General features: G+C 35.3%; 1 protein-coding gene across 1 annotated transcript in view; it reads left to right on the top strand.

Moving 5' to 3' along the window:
- SYNE1 (spectrin repeat containing nuclear envelope protein 1) overlaps positions 1–19311 on the top strand; it is a 198065-nt gene that overhangs the window by 16875 nt on the left and 161879 nt on the right. Inside the window, exons 6-14 of the mRNA XM_072410249.1 lie at positions 684–862; positions 2201–2397; positions 2934–3043; positions 10999–11106; positions 11548–11685; positions 12641–12805; positions 14729–14841; positions 17839–18011; positions 18857–18869. Of these exons, the coding sequence (XP_072266350.1) occupies positions 684–862; positions 2201–2397; positions 2934–3043; positions 10999–11106; positions 11548–11685; positions 12641–12805; positions 14729–14841; positions 17839–18011; positions 18857–18869 (1196 nt within the window). The remainder of the gene's footprint in view (positions 1–683; positions 863–2200; positions 2398–2933; positions 3044–10998; positions 11107–11547; positions 11686–12640; positions 12806–14728; positions 14842–17838; positions 18012–18856; positions 18870–19311) is intronic.

The following is a 19311-nucleotide window of genomic DNA, read 5'->3' as shown; positions in this document are numbered from 1 at the left end:
TTTAATGGGGAGACTTGTGCCCACTCATCTCTAGTGCTCTGTGATTGGCTGAGAAATAGGAAACCTTGACAGCTCAAGCATCATCAGGATTTCCCTTTCCTCAGCCAATAAGGGAGCTGAGCAATCAGCGGAGCTCTGCTATGCTGACAGCTCTTTTCTCCTGATTGCTCCCGCAGACCTAAAGGAGTGTAGTATGTGCTATACATATACAGAACACATGTCACAGCTCCTCCAGGGGTGCGGGAGTAATGTTTTTAAAGTCTGTAAATATTGGACGAAAGGTGTGTAATCTTGGGTAGAATCTTTAGGAAATAGACTTTATGGAGTTCTGTTAACAACCTCTTTCAGCATTGTCTCATCAATTAAACAATTAACAATTCTCTCAAACAATTCAGCTTTACCTGAGTGAGAAAGCTGTTTATTTTGTTTTTTCCTACAAATTAAAGTCCAGGATATAGTAAAAAAAAAAAAATATGTAGAAAATCACTATAAATACTTAAAGAAAAAAAAAATGTAAATTAGAGAAATATATTAAGGATCCATTCTGAAAGTGATGCCTTATGTTTCAATGCAAGGTCTTTTAAATTGACCATGAACAATTAATATTTCTACTCGGTTGTGTATGTTTGGTCAGATTGAAATTTTTTTCACTAAATGTTTATGTGTTATGTTTTTTTCTATAGATTGAAGAATTAACAAGCAATCTTCCACAACTACATTCTCTGTCTAGTAGCACTTCTTCCGTAGACAGTGTAGTGAGCTCTGACACAGCCAGTCCTCCAATCAAACGCAAAGTGGTCAATAAAATCCAAGGAAGTGCCAAGAAAGCCCTTCTCAGATGGGTACAATACACTGCAGCCAAGTAAGTTTAGTTTGCTGGGGCGAGAATTTGAAGTTTTTTTTTGTCAACCTGTTTTTCAATATATGTGTTTGCTTGGGTTATATAAAACATTTTCTTTTCATTAGTTATAAAACTTACCTTTGAATTTAAGTTGAGGTGGAAATGTTATGAATGTGATGTTTTCATGCCAAATTGAACATGTACATATGGCCTTTGTACATATGAACACTTAGTAGTGTCAGATTTTTGGGCACACTGTACTCAGTGGTTACTTCCACAGACTCCCTACAATACTACCTTATACTGTAGTGATATAGGAGTCTATGGGAAGAATTAAATGGTTTCAGGAGGCTCAGCAACATGGGCAACTTTCTTCATTGCAGGGGCCACTTTCATTTTATTTTAGCAAAAGAGTTGCTTTAATTATTGTTGCTTTATAGAACCCTTTCTAAATTGTCATTCTTGGCACATTTTTTAAATCTTTCATTTTGAACTGGATAATACTTGAACATGTTAATTAGATTGTCTCAATCTTTTCCAAAAAGAATATACTGAATGCCAGGCATTTAAAGAATCCCTGTCACTGATAAAACAAGCCCATTCTGTAAGGAAGGTAGGAAGGGTATCTACACTTTTTCTGGTGGTCAGTGTCTTCAAACTCTCTGGTGACAGGGTCGTTTAAGTATATAGAGCTAATAAGGCTGCTATAGGTATGTGCAGACACTTCTGAGATTGAGTAAGAGCCAGTTTTGATCTGAGACTCCTAGCATCTGGCACCTTGTCAGTCACTTGGCTGCCCACACCACATCAATGCTGCTTAAAGAACCAGTGTTTGCAGATTTGACAGCGGATGCCAATGATTAATGCTGAACCACTCACTACTATCCTATTAATTCTTTTTGGTCTGCTATGGTTAAATACTACATGTAAAGCTATTCCAGAGGCAGTGTTTCAGTAGTGTAGAATGTATGTTAGTGTAGTGTAAATGTTTAGTCTCTTTAGATATCATGAGCCTGATTTATTAAAGGCTGGAGAAGATACACTTTCATCAGTAAACCTGGGTAATACAGCAAACCTGGAATGGATTTCTTAAAAATCATTTGCTATTTGTTAGCAAATGTTTTTAATCATGGACCAGATCCATTTCAGGTTTGCTGGATCACCCAGGTTCACTGATGAAAGTGTATCTTCTTGATATACATTTAAAATATTTGATAGATGACTTGAAGGTTAACTGTTTGCTTTGGTAATGTAAAAGTTCATTTTAATGCTTACTAAAATATATAAAGAAATGATACTATTAGGTATAGACTGCTTGAACTAAAGTATCTATTTTTTGTGTTCCTTTAAAAATAAAAGGCGCCATGGGATCGAAATAAAGGATTTTGGACCTTGTTGGAGAAATGGCATTGCCTTCCACTCAATGATCTATGCAATCCGCCCAGAACTGGTTGATATGGACAGACTAAAAGGAAGAAGCAATCGGGAAAATCTGGAAGAAGCTTTTTCAATTGCAGAGACTGAGTTGGGGATTCCAAGACTTTTGGAGCCTGAAGGTATTGTCTGTTTCTGTATAATTTACAAGAAAACTAAATACAGATGTAACCACATAATTCAAATTATTGTCACATTTGTTCCCGACACAAAAAAATATCACCCTTGCATTGCCAACCCCTTCAACCCCACTTTTCTTACAGCAAGAGGTAAATTCTAGTTATGGCTAGAGTAATAGGAATTAGCGGAAATGCCCTATTCCTTGCTCCCACAGAATCCCAGAAGTAGCTCCTTTTAACTGCTCACACACAATGCAGAACCAGTAGTCCTGAATTGTAGGTAAGGTTAGTCTAATGTCTGCCAATATATATAAGCATCAGAAAAGTGATGAGCAGGGCTATCTGCTGGGGGAGCAAGTGATAGGGTAAGTATAGTTCATATTCCTAATCCTCTTAACAAAAATGGATATTTAGACCTTATAGTGCTAGAGAAGAGGCAAGGATAAATCTGAACCCAACCCAAATTTGAGTTCTAATGTACAAAATGCAATTAGGTCATCAAGCTAAATAAATATGAATATTTTCATGTTTTCCCTTAGATGTAGATGTTGATAAGCCTGATGAAAAGTCCATCATGACCTATATCGCTCAGTTTCTCAAACATTATCCTGATCTTCACAGCTCAACTGGGGAGAGCCAGCAAGATGATGTAAGTGCTTCCTTTAAAGTTAACTTTTCATATCTTTTGGGGCTTATAAACAAGTGTTGTTTTCCTGCATTTCAAATAAATGTCAAACCCAGGTCATTAGATTCATTTTTATTTCCCTAATGTGTGGTTTGTTGTGCTTCTCTGGATGCAAAAGTTCCTACTAAGTTAGAGCAAGTTCACATCTCTTCATCACAAAATTTTTGTGCGGCTCCACACGGCTGGCACCGTGCGCTTGAGCACTTGCAAGGCAGCACTGGGTCAAAAGGAACCAGCATCTGTAGATGTGATATCTGGCAGCACTGAGCGGTACTAGTAGCGCTGACTGCAGCCCCTGATCATAGGACTGCCGCAGGGAGATGCTACATGCAGCGTCTACCTAAGTTGCAGTGGTTCCTGGCATAAGGGAAGCAGTAAATGCACCGCAACCTCACTGTCAGTGTGACTTAGCCCTTACATTTGTATTTTTTATTTATCATAATCTTTAACAATACTATACTTTAGCTGGGGCTCCAAAAAAAGAAAGAAAAAAACAAAAAAACAAAAATGTATTTGAAAGATTGCTCCATGCAAAAAAAAAAAACTAAATTAAAATATTTGGGATAGAGATACTCTTTAAATATAACTAATAACTAATTTACTGTCATTGATGTTTTTCTTCAAACTGGAATGTATGGTCTGCAACTTAAAGAACAGCTACAGTGGTACCAAACATAACCAACAGGTGGCAGATCCAATCCAATTATTCTGTGTAAAGATAGACATTAAAAAAACTGTTGTAGGGATTCATTCAGTTATAGGTTGTACAATAAAAGAAGAGTTTTTCAGGTTATTAAAAGCATAACATAATAAAAATGGTAACCTTAATGATATTTTTAACCCACAGTCCCTTGTCTAATGTTCTAGTATAATGAATTAAACATTGCTCACAAATGTTGCAGAGAAATTATTGCAGTGTAATAGCAGGTAAATAAATATATTATAGTCTGAAAAAAAATTGCAGCAATGGACCTAAAGCAATTTCTGAAAAATGAAATTGTAACCACCAAAGATGTTTGTCATGCAAGTCCTGTTCTCTATGACTGTGTTGCTGAGTCAGCAGATAGTTATCTATTAGCAATTGGGATCCTTTTGTTAACACTTGTGCATTTGAGGTGGTAGTGAAAACCTTATTCTTAAAGAGAAATTATAGTTTTCGAGTTTCATTATAGGGAGTCCACCCTGTTTAAATAAATTTAAATTGTTTTATGTCCTGGAGAATGCACTAGGGCGTGCAAAAACAACTGTGGATTGAAACCCTCAAAACTGCCAGGTGGACAGGAACAGAGAGAATTGCAGCTGAGAGATCTTACATTTGGACTATAAAAGACATACATAAACCTAAAGTAGTAAAAGTGGCTTCATGACTATTTGGATTATGTGTCCATGGTTGATCAATTAAGCTACACATTCAAGCTTTTGGGTAAAGTTATTTACAGTTTTTATCACCAAGGTCAATCACTACTGTAATTTTTACATAATAAAATCATAAAAAATCTAATGTCATATTTGGTGCCTCATTGAACCCCATTGGCCATGACGAAGGCTGCTACAAATCATAGTAGTGACTTCACAAGAGTTCTACAAATGATTTTGTAGAGATCATTGCTAACATAGCTGATACAACTTCATTGGTTCACACTCCCTTTTATGGATCCTATTTGGTTCAAAAAATCATCACAAGAGATTCTACAATCAAAGTGCAATTATAACTAATATTAGGTGGGCTGATCTTGTTTTTAAATCATCAGCAGATGTACTGATGTTCCTTACCCTACTAAAATTGCTGGGATTTGTTTCATAGATTGAAGCATATCTGTCAGCTGTTACTTCCCAGACACATAGATCTGGTTGTTATACCCCAATAATTGTCATTTAGAGTCAAAATTACAAAAGGTGTATGCGTGTATTGTATACATTAGGATTTTTGCTTTGCATGTTGCTGTTTTTATATTCACATAAGCAAGTTGTTGAGTTGGAATGCTTATTCTGGTTACTTTTTCTCTGCTAGATGTATGTCCTATGATTAGATTATGTGTTGTAAAAATCTTTAGGAAGGAACATTTGTCCTCAGTGCATGATTTAAAGGTACATTAGTTGCAGCGGAAACTAACCAGTTAGGCGTCAAATTGAATAGGAGACTACTTAAAACATCCTGGAGTTTTCCCTGGTTGGGGCTCTTCCAGCTATTGACTTTAATTAAATGATTCATTAAAAATATAATGCAGTGGTTGAATGAGTGCGCTGTGTGCGAGATATAAATTGGCATAGTTAAACATTTTTCACCAGCATATCAGAAACATAATTCCCCTTGTTCCAGGTAACATTGCAGGTATAACTTTTGTGTTATGGTTTAGTGTTTTGAAACAATTTACAAAGTATTGCTTTATAGTAATTCAAAACAATATTTTTGTATTTGTGTACACATGTAGTTCTCACATATAGTATAGGCTCTGAATTATCAAGTGGTAGCAAAACTTTTACAATGTGCTGCTTATGGCATGCTTAAGTCAAAATGATTTTTCCTACACTTTCTCATTGGCCCATCTCTGTTCTGAGCTGGCTTACTAGACAGAATGACCTAGTGGTGAAGGATTTAAAAGTTTCCAAAGCTATGTGAAAGCATGACTACAGTAGGTGTCTAAAGTTTATACTAACTTTTTTCTTTTTTTGAATGATTCATTTTTAGCCCTTTTGGATTTTCCTTGTTGAGATAAGGGGTCCATTTAAAAAACAGCAACAGTGTGGCTTTACAAGGGACAAACCTCTTCAATAACAAAAAGTCATTAAAGGTTATTGGGAAACATCATTTAACTAGCTTCTCCTGACACTGCTACCTTCATTTTAGCTCCTAAAGAGATTTTCACTTTTTCTTTTTTAATAGACATCTAATGTAACTTCTTTATCATGGTTCTTTTTTCTGATCCTTTCTGTATTTTTTTATCCATTGTCTTTCTAACCAACATCAACCTTTTGCCATAATCATTGTGTGTTGTGTTTACATTGTTTTTGTGCATTGCTTTGTTTACTTTAGTCTGATCCTTGTGAAATAGAAAATACCTCGATGGTATGTAGGAGACTTGTAATATTTGCACTCTTTTCTTTTTTGTCTTTTTGCAATTGAAATTTAAAGCTTAACTAAGGCATCATCAAATTAGTATTTTTATGCAGTAGATCCTAAGTTATCTGGCACCCACGGGGAATGTACAATTCCGCATAAGTGTAGTTTCCGGATAACTTTTTAACACAAATCAGTACTAGACTTGAATGTGGAGACTTTTACCCATTCACCTCTAGTGCTGAATGGCTGAGAAAAGGGAAACCCTTTCCCCAGGCAATCACGGTGCGGAGCAATCAGCTCCGCTTTCTTGATTGCCGTATTACCCGGTAATCCGTAAGTCAGATCCGCTGTTGGGTCTCGCTTATCTGGGTTTTCTAGTTCCAGGTTACCAGGGTTCTACTGTATAATAAAGCCTTCCTTTTGCAGGACTGCTTTGTCTTTATGTATTTAAATTAAATACCTAAAATTCTACCAAAATCTTCCTTACAATATATGAAGTAGCCATCTAACAGTGCTTTTTCTTGTGAAATGTGGAGGTGACTTTAGCAATCAGCATTGTTGCATGACTGGAATTGCTACATAGAATGCTGACGCTCTATAAAATTGCTCATCACACTGAAAGGCATTTCAACTTTGCCCATTGTTAAGCTATGAAATTTATGGCATGCAGTTATTCTATCGCAGAATGATCAAAGTAGCTGTCCTTAGTATATTTTTGGGTCATAAAGGAAGTATATAATGAAGGCTATATGTGTACATAGGCATCAAACTCTCAAGACAAAGGTAGCCATGATAGGACGTGCCTAAAGATATTTCTAGGACGTTTTGGATTAGATTTGTTTTTAAAGTGCTTGTTGTTTACTATGTTCTCACAATGCATTTGACTGGCTTGAATAAGGCAGTAAAAACCTAGTGAGGTGTTTTTTTCCCTTAACAGAAAACTATTCCTTTATTACAGTTACCACAACTAAGTTTTTTTACTTACCTACTTACATTCTGTTAGCAACATAACAATAAAAGTATACCTGTGGCTAGGTTTTGGGCATTCATTGTTTTTGTAAGTCTTATTCAGACTTGTGATTGATTGCAATGTTTTACAGGAGGTTCAACTGCATTCCAAACCCCTCCAAACTCATTGGGTGCTGTTGAGAATCATTTTGTACACATATTTGTACATTGTGGTTGACTGCAAATCAATTCAAGAGGGCAGCTGGGGGCAACAAACAGGGCAGTTTTTAACCACAACTCTGAATGGGGACTATGTGCAAAAGAAGCAGGTCCATCCCAGATTTGATTGTAGTCAGCAAATAGTTTACAGCCTGTACGCCATAAATTGGAAGATTACAATATTTATTATATTTGATTCTTGTCTGTTTACCTTATATTTTATATTATATACTGATATTATATTACTTCACTGCAGAAGTTAAAACATCCAAACATGTCTTTGATTATTAAGCCCTGTATGGCACAAAAACAAAAAGTACTGGAATAGCGGATAAGGATTTTGGCATTTGCAACAAAACATATTTATGGAGCAGATGTTGTTTGTTGTTAAAAATGTATTTGCAGATCAATGAGTTTTTATATTGTAATTAGAAAAGTGAAAAAAAAAATTACTCTCTACAGAAATTAAAAGAAACTTAGTTCGGACTATGACCATTCATTGGAGCAATGGGCTCATTCTGGTGTAAATGTGAATTCTTAGCTGGAGTTCAAAAGAGTTTTAGGCCATCAGCCAAAGCCTTAGGCCTAATAGTCTAAAATGGACCTCTCAGCATTTAGAAGGACAAAAATACTTTTTGATTTAATTTATACAATCTCTTTTAAATACATTAAATATGAGAGTTTCTCTACATTTTCTGCCATTATTTTGGGTTTGCAATGTTCTCTGTAGCATTATGCAGAGAACACTTATTAGGACACCAAAGGGTTCTTATTTCTGCCTGTGTGTACAGCAGAGGGTGGAGTTTGATTATTTTTTGGATTTAGATATACGACGGAGGATTCTGCAGTTATTTATAGAGCTCTATAAACTTGTACAAAGCTTCTAGCCACCAAGTTGAGTGTTATTATAAACCTCACAAGATTGTGGAATAAATTTTCATATCCTCTATATTTCTTTGTAGACTATATATTATATACGATTTTGGTATTGGGCTTGTGGGATCTTTCCACAGCTTCTCCATTGTGTTATTTGGGCCCATCTATAATCATTGGGCTGTGTGCTGGCCTCCTGCCTCTAGCACCATGTCATCCAACTCTCAACCACTCCAAAGCCCGGGTCATCATTAAATTGAACTGGTTCAGTTAAAATCCATTATTTGTACAGGTGTTCGGTTCTGGTGCAGCTTAGGACTTGCTTCATGCACTCATGAAAACACTGTTGAACGCTGCTATATATCTAGCATTTGTAAATGGTTGCCCAGGAGTTTTTGACTCCTGTCTAAACTTAGCTTTCCAACAAATGCAAGAGAATCGTCACCTAAGACAAACAGTAATATTCATCAGATGGATGAATGCCTATCATATGTACAGTGATTCACCCGACAGATTGCAAAACAACCAACTGGAAACGACTTCTGTAATTTTTCCTATAGTGGAGAAGGATGCAGCGGGATGCCTATTTTTTTTCCTCTCTCCTTCCTTCTCCGTAGAACAGAACAATGCTATGTGTACAGTGCACATTTGTTTTATTATCACTGAAAAAAATAATGAAAGATAATTTCCAATAGCAGAAATCTAGCGTGTGAATGTAGCTTTATCCTATCCTCTCCAATATGAATCTGACTCCTTCTCCTATCCATCAGCATTAGAAGCTGGCTGCATTACTATCTTACCCTGTAAATAACTTGTTCCTCCCTTTACTAATGCCTTGTTTATTAGGAAAGGTGTAGCCAGAGCCCTCTGTAGTATTTTATTCTTCTGCAGGAATGCAGTGCTAAAATATTATGAGTGGAAAAAAATAACAAATGGATTTGGTGCTAAAATATCAGCAGATCCATTCTGTTAGATATCTGTTGATCTTGTGTTTAAATCACATGCAAGTGGCACCTACAAATGTAAAACTGTTATAAAATAAATCCATAATAATTTCTATCGGATTGTGATTACACATCTTAGCTGGCTTCTTCGTTATCTAGCAAAATGTTAGGATCACCATATGGTCACTCAGCATCAGGAAATAGCATTCGCCAGCTTGGATCATTAAACAGATGGCAGTAGCGGGAAAAAAGAAAGGTGTAACTATCCTGCCTGCCTAGATAAACTAATACCTTTCTCATGGTGGCAATTTGAGAGGTAATAAGAGCTCGTTTTTATACTTTAGGAAGGAGGAATTCATTTTTCCATTGCAGTATATTTTAAATGAATCAAATATGGTAAATAACATTAATTAGTTCTTAAGTGTTACATTAGTATTTTTAATCACCCTGTAGGAGGTTTTGAATGATAGTCTTTCGTCCTTTTTTAGTTAGCAGAACATGTTGCTAGGCAACTTTGGCCACCATATGAGAGGAAAATTACCCTAACCACACTGCAGTCATAGCATCTGATTTCATGCACTTTGCAAGAAATAACACACACTTCTTTCAGTGCTATAAAGTAAAATATCACTTTAAAAGGGAATTTATTGAAATGTTTAATTGCCCAAGCTATAGTTTTACTATATGTAATACTGTAGCTTGTGTTGGCAATTGTAGTTTAAATTGGTTTGGTAATAATGTAGTATTACAAAGGTTTTTCTAAAACACCATCCTGCAAATAATTTATCTTTCACTGATGTTCACAGGAGTAGATTTCTTTCCCACCACCACACACATAAGAACAGTGTTGGACTGGGAACTACTTGAGAAATCAAGAGTAAGGGCCCAACTTTTCAATACATAGCATTTTCAGTGGTTTCAATAGACAACATTTTCTAAACCAGTATAAAATCTGTAGTTCTAGATTGAGAAAGATGTTTTCCTAATATGTAAAACTTTTTAAAAGTATTTATTTTGTTGTTTAGTTGCATGAAAGTTGACCTTTCCTGAAATCAATCCTTTAAAAGTGTTTAGATAGAGGTCAGAGGAAGCTACTCATGACTTCAAAGGCTGCATGCATGTAAAAAAAGCACGTAACTAAAAACTCCCAGGTATAGTTTCCATGTAATAACTGCTTGCATGCTGAATTCCAGTCTTACCTTCCATCTTGTACAGGCTCCTTCCCTTTACCAAAATAGCTTACTGATTTCTCTGCACACAGCTTCTTAAAGTGTGCATTAGAAGCTGAAGCAACTCAAATGAAGCTGCATCATTTACTGGCTAATGAACATCCAGCGCCACCTAGCCCATTCTTCCCCAATTAACTTGCCTTCCCCTTTTCATTCTACAGAGTTGAGTTATGTGAATCATGAAGGATGAACATCACATGTGGGTGTTGCTACAGCTTCTGTTTTTCAGGACGATATGTACAGCACATTGAGCAAAATATGAAAAGAATAAACTTCAGTTTTAGAACATAACATACATGTCGCTAATGTACATAATGAATTGTCCTGTTTTCAAACCACTGTTTGGTATCTCAGTTTGGTAAATCACATATAACTAGCTAAAAAAACATCTAACGGCAAAAAAATAATATATACACTAAAAAAAGTATATTTAGCAGGATCGTCTAGCCATGATTAACAAAATGTCCCACTATGCCCTTTGGCTTCACTTGAGTTGACTGACCTGGGTTGGCTGTAGTTGAGAGTTGTATTAGTACTGGGGCCTACCAGAGGATACTCCTAGATATGGAACAACTACTATTTTGAACTTTTGAAGGTTAGTACAACTTTAAATATATTTATTGAATGTGTGCTATGTTTTGGCAGAAGGAAGAAAGACTAATTCTTCGAGACCTAAAGGTTTGGATTGAACAATTTGAACGGGACATCAGCAGAGCACAAGCAGTAGAAAGTAGTTTACAGGACAAATATCAGGTATGTGAATATACCTCTATTATCCTGAGCTAAACTATTAATTCTGAAGTTATCATTTTATTTAACTGTATTTTGTGAGATAAAATAAACTACCTGAACACTCTATATTATTAAATGGTGTTGCAACATTGATTGCAACATTGAAAGTAGTAAGAGGTGTTTCATTGCTATATGATGAGACTTCTCTTTGTTTCATGGACGGCAAATGATACAATGATTAAAATTCATATATAGAACACTTTTTTTAACTGTTTGAACTAGTTTGCATTGCTGTTTCCGCCCACATTGAAATTTGCAGTTCCATTTTTTAGTTTACCTTTATGTCCTTGAAATGAGCTGTTGAATAGATATATATAATGGGATTAGTAACAAGTGTCTCCTATTTCTTTATTTGAATAGCTTTTTCCTTAAATGTGCTTTGTGGTTTGCTTGTTCTTGCAGTCATTTAAACAATATAGGGTCCAGTATGAAATGAAAAGGAAGCAAATTGAAAGTGCTATTCAGCCACAGGGTAAAGATGGAAAGTTATCACTTGACCAGACAATGCTAAAGCAAGCGTGGGATAAAGTTTCTGCAAGGGTATGTAACATCTTGAAATGTCTACCTGTATCATGTTATTGTTGTATGTGTTGATGTAGCCTTGCTTTTTTTATTATGCTTTCTGCAATCCTACTTTAAATATGATAATCGGTTATATTACAAAAAGACTGAATTTGCCTATGTGAAAAACATGTTAGACAAAGTGAGCTGGTAAAAATCCTTAATGGGATACAGTGAACTCACATGGCAATTATGTGGTGAGCAGCCACCAAGGAGAAAATATTAGACACATGCCAACTAACCCTGGTGAAGTAGTACAGCCAGGTCAGATATATTAAAACTTGCCATCTTTGGCTGTATGCATTTGTTTCTCCATCTCAGCAATCTGTTCTATCTTCATTAACCAATTACTCATCAACAGGAGGTCTTCCATAGTGCTTGAACAAACAACTTAGCTACATTGAAGACATGAAAAAGAAAGGATATTTTTGTATTTAAAAAATGCCATTGAGCTATGCTGTAGTGATAACTGTTCAGAGGAGATAATAGTGGGAATCTCTGATTTAGTGTAGGAGCTCTTCCCTTCCAAAGGTTTCAATAACTGGATGACTCTACTGCATATCTATGCAAGTTCTATCATTGGCACCACATCTGTGGCATACACTATCACAACCATGATGCAGCTTGTATGGTACCAATAGGGGGGCACTCTAAAATTGTTAGTTATTCCCAGCTGTGCACTCTAATAAACAAAAGATGTGTAGTTACACTTTTTGGAAAGCTTGCATTTACAATCTCCTAATTTAGCTAACAAGGGTCATCTTTTTCCTGTATCATAGGGTACGTGAAATTATTTCAGATTTGATATTTTTGTACATTGCACATTGTTCTTTGACTTATTACTCAAGGTTTGTATTTTATATATTGGTATTGCATACTTGACATGAGCTTGTAAGCAATATTAAGAGTAATGCATGATGTGGCTTTATTTCAGATTCTTGATTGGCATGTACAACTTGATAAATCCTTACCAGCTCCTTTGGGAACCATTGGCTCATGGTTATATCGAGCAGACGTTGCACTCAGGGACGAAATTAATATTCAGCAATCTCATGATGAAACAGCAAATATCATTCACAGAAAATTAGAGCAACTCAAGGTAACAAACAAAAGGCATTGTTCTTTTATCACCTAAACAAAATACTTAAAATAATATTAATGGAACTATATTGAATCACACAGGTTTGTCTTGTTTTAAACCTTTTTTTTTATAACTACAGGTCATTGAAAACTAGATGGCCAGACCAATTTAGTCAGACCTGTACTGTCAGTACAGTAAAGAGATGTTAACTTGACAGATCTTTAACTTTGTATACCATTTTGGCCACCTATATAATGTTTAAACAGCTTTTTAAGTGCATACCATACATGTCTTTCAAGTGACTTTGTCATGGAATAAGTATGGTTCCTGCCATTCCGAAAAATAAAGTTGTATGGCTGTATTTGATTTCAGCACTTTTGAGCTCGAGATCCAGAAAAAGCACGCTATAAATAAGTATCAGAAAAGTGTAGAAAAAAACCCATAAACATCAACAAAACAAACAAGGAAGTAGCATTCTCAAAAGGAGAACTGATGGGTTTGCCTGTAAACATCTTGATTGGCTGTCATTGTGATCAAATGATAAAAAAACTGTTAGTTTTAGATTAAAGAAAGATTGCCAGTCTATGTGTGGGGATCCATGTCATGTAGAACATTCATTTGTAGAACAAGTGTATATGCAATTTTCAGGTTTTCATTGCAATGCTTGTTTTCAAAATGTTTAATGTAATGAGCCTAATATAAAAACTCTCCAATGGGTCAATTAGGTCCAGTGTTCACTTTTTAGGTGCTTGCTCTTCTATAGTTATCCTTTGCATGAAATATAGAAACCTGTAGATTAACCACTAATAAGAGATGTTCAGTATAAATTAACTTGTCGATCCTTTTAACTGTAAAAATTATTTTATCTATTTGATGGGCAAGTGTTTATATTCTGACACCATCTGTCAGGATGATTTCTGTGTGATGAGTCAGGAAAATACATATAGAGGGCATGTCCAATCCAAAGTATAAAAACAGTACAGGATTGAGCCCTGTATATATCTAAAACATTAGTAATATAGTAACTTTAGAACTGTCTTTTTCTAATACTTTGGGGTAAAATATATGTTTTTAATGCAATTGATTTTAATGCAGGATATTTTATGGTGCAGTGCTTTGCAGAGACATTTATTTAGTGGAGTATATGTTAACACGCATACAAAAAATGCAAAAAAAAAAATAAATAAAAAAAGGTAGAAATAAACAGTCAAGTTTGCCTTTTTTATCAGCAGCTCATTCCAACTAAAAATAATGTTGTGCATTGCAGCAGAATGGTATAGCATGAAGATGCCCCCAATTCGTTTAAAATGATAATACTGACCACACATGTACATTCCTGAAAATCAGAAGCTGTTAGGGTTTCTGAGACTGGAATTCAGAAACTGTAATTTACATTCCACACAGCAGTCTTGCAATGTTTCCAAACTGTGCTATCGTCTTGTATATCTGATCAGAATGAAATGTGCTGAGTCTACTAGTAATCAGTGGCATTAATTATCTTCTCAGATCTTTAGACTGCATAGCCTTTTTGGGGTTAATTTATAGAAGCTATAAAACATAAAACATTTTTTTTATCCTAAAACCGTTCCGCCAGTCTAAAGCCAATCAATAGATCAGATCTGAACTCAGGAAAAGCCCTGAAAGCCAGGGGCAGTGCCAGCTGTACGTGTCTTCAGATGCCAGGATTATAATCAGGTACACTTCCCAAGCACATTCACTGAAAGGCTTTCAAAGGATCTGTACAAAGCATTTATTAATACTGGCTTTCATGATGGGATAAAATTGCATACTACTGTGACAGATAAAATTTCCTGGTGCACAAATACTGAACAGTGACTCATCTCTGCAGCCTGCCTGTTTTTTAGTTATCATTTTCATATACAGCCAAAACGTTTTTCTGTGTTTCGCTTACTATATGCATTTTTTTACCTCTGCAATTAGGACATACTGAAGAATCTGGATGGTTATAAAAAGGCTTTCCAGGAGATTCACCGTTCACGGTCTGTCAACGGAGTCCCAGTCCCCATAGAGCAGTTGGAAGACATGGCAGAAAGGTAAAAGAATTTTAGACATTAATTAGTAATTGTCAGTGATTGCTGAGAAATTGCAGCATGCTTTTTAGATGAAGGAGGGGACAGCTTTCCGTTAGGATTGCCATAGCAAAATCACATATGCATTGAAATTGCTAAATAAATTGGGGTTGTTTTAATGAAAAATTGTGAACATTTAGCTTGTCAATTACTTAGTTAGAAGTTGATGATTCTAAAAAATGCTCTACATACTACACAAAAATATTGTTCATTGAAATCTGACTGCATTACAGCTTTGTTGCCTTGGAAATCAGTTATACCCAACAGTACTATTTAGATTTTTAACATTATAAGCTTATTTTAGTTAGAAATAACACACATACACAGATATTACTTATGGGACTTTTGATGGCTTAAGCAGTAAGTTTAGTCAGTAGAATTAATTTGTTATACATATGTTTTAAAGGATAAATCAGCCAAAAACAATTTAAGGTAAATGAGCCAGCATCCCATCTCCGCTGCAGATTCTAGCTGTCAGATTTGCATGTCTGTTCTCTTCTGCATGACTGTAACAAGGATGCCCCTCTCTCACAGCTGGATTCACAGATGATTGGATTACAGTAATAAAAACCCAAAGCAAACAGAATTGAGTTGATCAACTCGCACGATATCTATTATTAGTCACATCCACTTAATTTTCAACAAAGATTATTTTCTAATTCACATTATAGTTACTACTGCAATGTACAATTTATTATAGAAGGTCAAAAATATATTCAATGGAGGGATTCAGTCAAAAATTTATGTTTAAGAAGCTTTAACAACTGGATACCAGCAAGAACTTTTTTCTTTTGAAATCAAACCATCTGGGGGCTGCAGAAGTTACCTATGACTGGGGTATCTTGCAAAAATATCTTGCAAAGAGGTAAAACAAGCCAGTATTTTACTTACCCTGGCTAGCTTGAATGCAAAATAAAATTTTAGCTGTGGTGGAGCAGGTCTTAAGTAAGTTTTATTACTGCATCTTGATGCAGTAATTTATACGTGGATATTTGCTGCTAATAAACTTTGATATTTGTTGATAAATTATTTAAAACTGTTAACTTGAGTATATTAAGTCTTTGTAACACATATACATACTATTCTGCTTCATATGTATTTATTTTAGGGTATTGTGTGAGTTGAGAATTTGATGGTCTTTTTCTTTTTTCACTCTAACTATATAAAACTTTATCTGTATTGTATAGTGTTTTATTTTTAAAATGTAACTGAACTCAAGAGAAATTCATACTATAGCTTTTCAGTCCCTAGATGTATTGGCTGCATTAGCTTTTATTTCTTAGCATGACAACACTCCCTGTAAGTATCTATAGATAAACAGCACTGTCAACCAAATTTAGGCTAAAAACTTTGCATTTCTTTATTTTAGTCATATTAGCAATATCAGAACATAATTCCTACTTCTGATTTCATTTTTTTTATTTCATCTCATTTATTTGTAGGTTTTTCCAATTCCAAAAGTTCCAATTTAGAGTAAACTCTAAAAGTTTTGCTAGTTTGCTCTGTTTGGTCTGTTACCAAAAAGAAACAGTTTTCAGATTGTATTTAGTTGTACTTAGTTCCTCCTATGGACTGCAAAACACATTTTCCCTATGCTATGTACTTGAGGAGAGGGGAAGAAGTTTTGCACAACTTTACCCACTCCAAAAACTTATATTCTTGATTTCTGGCATTGTTTTTTTATGGTTGGTTGGTTTTCACTAAGGACCTGGCACCAGGTAGTTCTCAGTAGTGCAGGGGTTTCAGAAAACAAATCAAGTGTTACAAAAATGTTCCCCCACACCTCCAAATGGCACAGATTCTTATTTGCCCTTTATGATGATTGCATTTTATTGCCTAATATGAGCAAGTAATTGATAAAAGAAAGAGGCCAAAACAACCAAGAAATGCTGCAGCCTTGTTTATTAGAATAGCCAAGCTTTGGGGTATACTGGTGGGGCTGCTGCATGTATGCCTAATAGAAAGTGTTTAGAAGTTGCTTTAAAGATAGTAAACTGTTATATATTCCATGTGGTCTAGCACATGGGAATTGGAATACAAGTAAGCAAGCATGACAGAGGCCAAAACAATGTACTCTGACTATGATGACAATTGCCTTTGTGGAGTAATTGTGTTTACTTCATCCCATCAGCAAATTTCATTGCAGTCACCATATACAGTAGAAGTCATTAATTTCTATGACCATAGTTATCAGAATAAGTAAAAAGAGAACTGGGCTCATCATTTTTAGATTGCATGCACAATTTTAGAATCATCTATGAAATTGAACAGTTGGTAATGACTACTTTGTATCCCTGTCACCATAGAGTTCAGTATTATTGGCTAAGACACATCTTTTGAGGTAATGATTATTAATATTAGTATTTCATATAGCAAGTTTGTACCCCCTAGTGCACAAATATTCAAAGCTGAACTCCTGGACAAAGTGCTTTTACCCAGTTTTCTTACTCTATAAGCCATAGTCCATTACTATTTATATTTTGTTTTATTTATTACTTGTGATGTTATTTTTTTGGAAAGTCCTGACATAGATGAAGGACCTGTACAGAAAAGGTGACAATATGTGGGTGATAACAGGAACAATCTCTTCTCCTCTGTCACCATCCCCACAGCACCAAGCTTTCCTTACCCTGAGGGAGAGGGGCAAAGTTTGAGCTAGAATTGGCACACAGTGAACTAAAACTTCTGTTAGAAGTTGGTGAAATAACATTTGGCATTTTTAAAAACATTTTTCATAATCAACATTTATCCTAATGATATTTATCCTATCCTTCAGTATACCTGTCCCTGTCATACAAAAGTTAGCAGTAGGTAAGACAAGGCTCAGTGTGGGCTGAACTAAATATGAATATTTATACAAAAAAAAAACACTTCCCAGAAATAAAGTATGTTTTGATATGTATTTGTCAAAGGCATTCTATATAATGCACATAATGACACAAACTGTCTTACTCTTTTTAGGTTTAGCTTTGTTGCCTCTTCCTCCCAGCTTCATATGATAAAGTTAGAATTCATGGAGTTAAAGTATCGCCTTCTTGCACTTTTGGTCTTAGCGGAATCTAAGCTTAAGTCATGGATCATCAAATATGGAAGAAGAGAGTCTGTTGAACTGCTTCTGCAAAACTACATTGTAAGTTACCCCACAGTATATAAATAATGTCTCAAACAGTTAAACTTGCAATAAAACTGTTTATTCCTAAAGCTTAACTGATATAAAATTGAGCAAGGTAAATACTGAAAGCAATTTTGTTAATTTGTGTATATTATAAGTATTATGCATGTAACTGAACTTTTCACATTCAAAGACTCATTGTGCTCGATTTGTAAAACAGAGAATGTGACATTCCCTAAACATTCCCTGGTGGTAATCGATTACTGCCATTGAAACACATGGACCTGGGGGAATGTTTGAGGGAATGTCCGATTCCCTTTTTTTTTAAATAGAGCCCATTGTGTAGGTGTGCTTGGCTGTAGCAGTGCAGCTGTTTGACTTCATTTTCCTTTTAGTTTTCTAATAACAGCAAGCAATCAGTTAATTATTTACATACTTACCTACTGCTATATATTTCCTTTGAGTCAATCCTACTACTAGTCCTCCCTTCTCAAGTAAATACATGGGTTTACCTGTAATGCAGAAATGTTTAAAATTGGGTCTGGCATCTGTTGTTCTTACTTTGGGTGTCAAATGCTTACAACTGATTGACTTTCCCACTGTTTGAATACAGAGACAAGAAAAAAATTTGACATATTTGCAGTATCCAAGCTTATTTATAGTATATTTCCACTTATACAGGAGTTGATTCAGGTATTGTTGACTAGTCACTGAGGGGTTTATGTCCATATTCTGAGTGGAGAATTAGGGCCTGATTTATTAAAGCTCTTCAAGGCTTGAGAACATACACTTTCCTTATTGAACCTGGGTGACCCAGCACACCTGCAATGGAAAACATTTGCTAATAAATAGAAAATAACTTTTAAGAAATCCATTCCAGGTTTGCTATATAACCCAGGTTCAGCCTTGGAGAGCTTTAACCTCCTCAGCGGTAACCCCGAGTTTGATTCAGGGTAATAAAAAGATGCTGCAAGCTGTAACCCCGAGTCACACTCGGGGTAGGTAAACCCTTTGAAAGACAATAGTAAATAAAGCGCTTACCTTATACGCCGGCGTCTTCCATCATCCTTTGCGTCTTCTCCCTTCTTCTGGCCGGCATTCTCTGCACGCAATGAGTCACCATTGAATTCCCGGGGACGTTGGTGCATGAGGACGTTCTGTTCATAGCAGGCTGGGAAATTCAAATCTATTTGTATTGCATTCAATTCAAAATAACTGTATTAAATGCAATACAGTGGCTTTATATGTGTAAAAGCAGTACATTGTCTTTCATGAAAATTTATTTTACAGTAAAATATAATAGTATGAGTATAATATTTATA

The sequence above is a fragment of the Pyxicephalus adspersus genome, chromosome 4 (genome assembly GCF_032062135.1).
Source record: "Pyxicephalus adspersus chromosome 4, UCB_Pads_2.0, whole genome shotgun sequence".
Classification (NCBI taxonomy): domain Eukaryota; kingdom Metazoa; phylum Chordata; class Amphibia; order Anura; family Pyxicephalidae; genus Pyxicephalus; species Pyxicephalus adspersus.
Note: the sequence above shows the minus strand (reverse complement) of the source record. Positions and strands in the feature narration are given on the sequence as shown.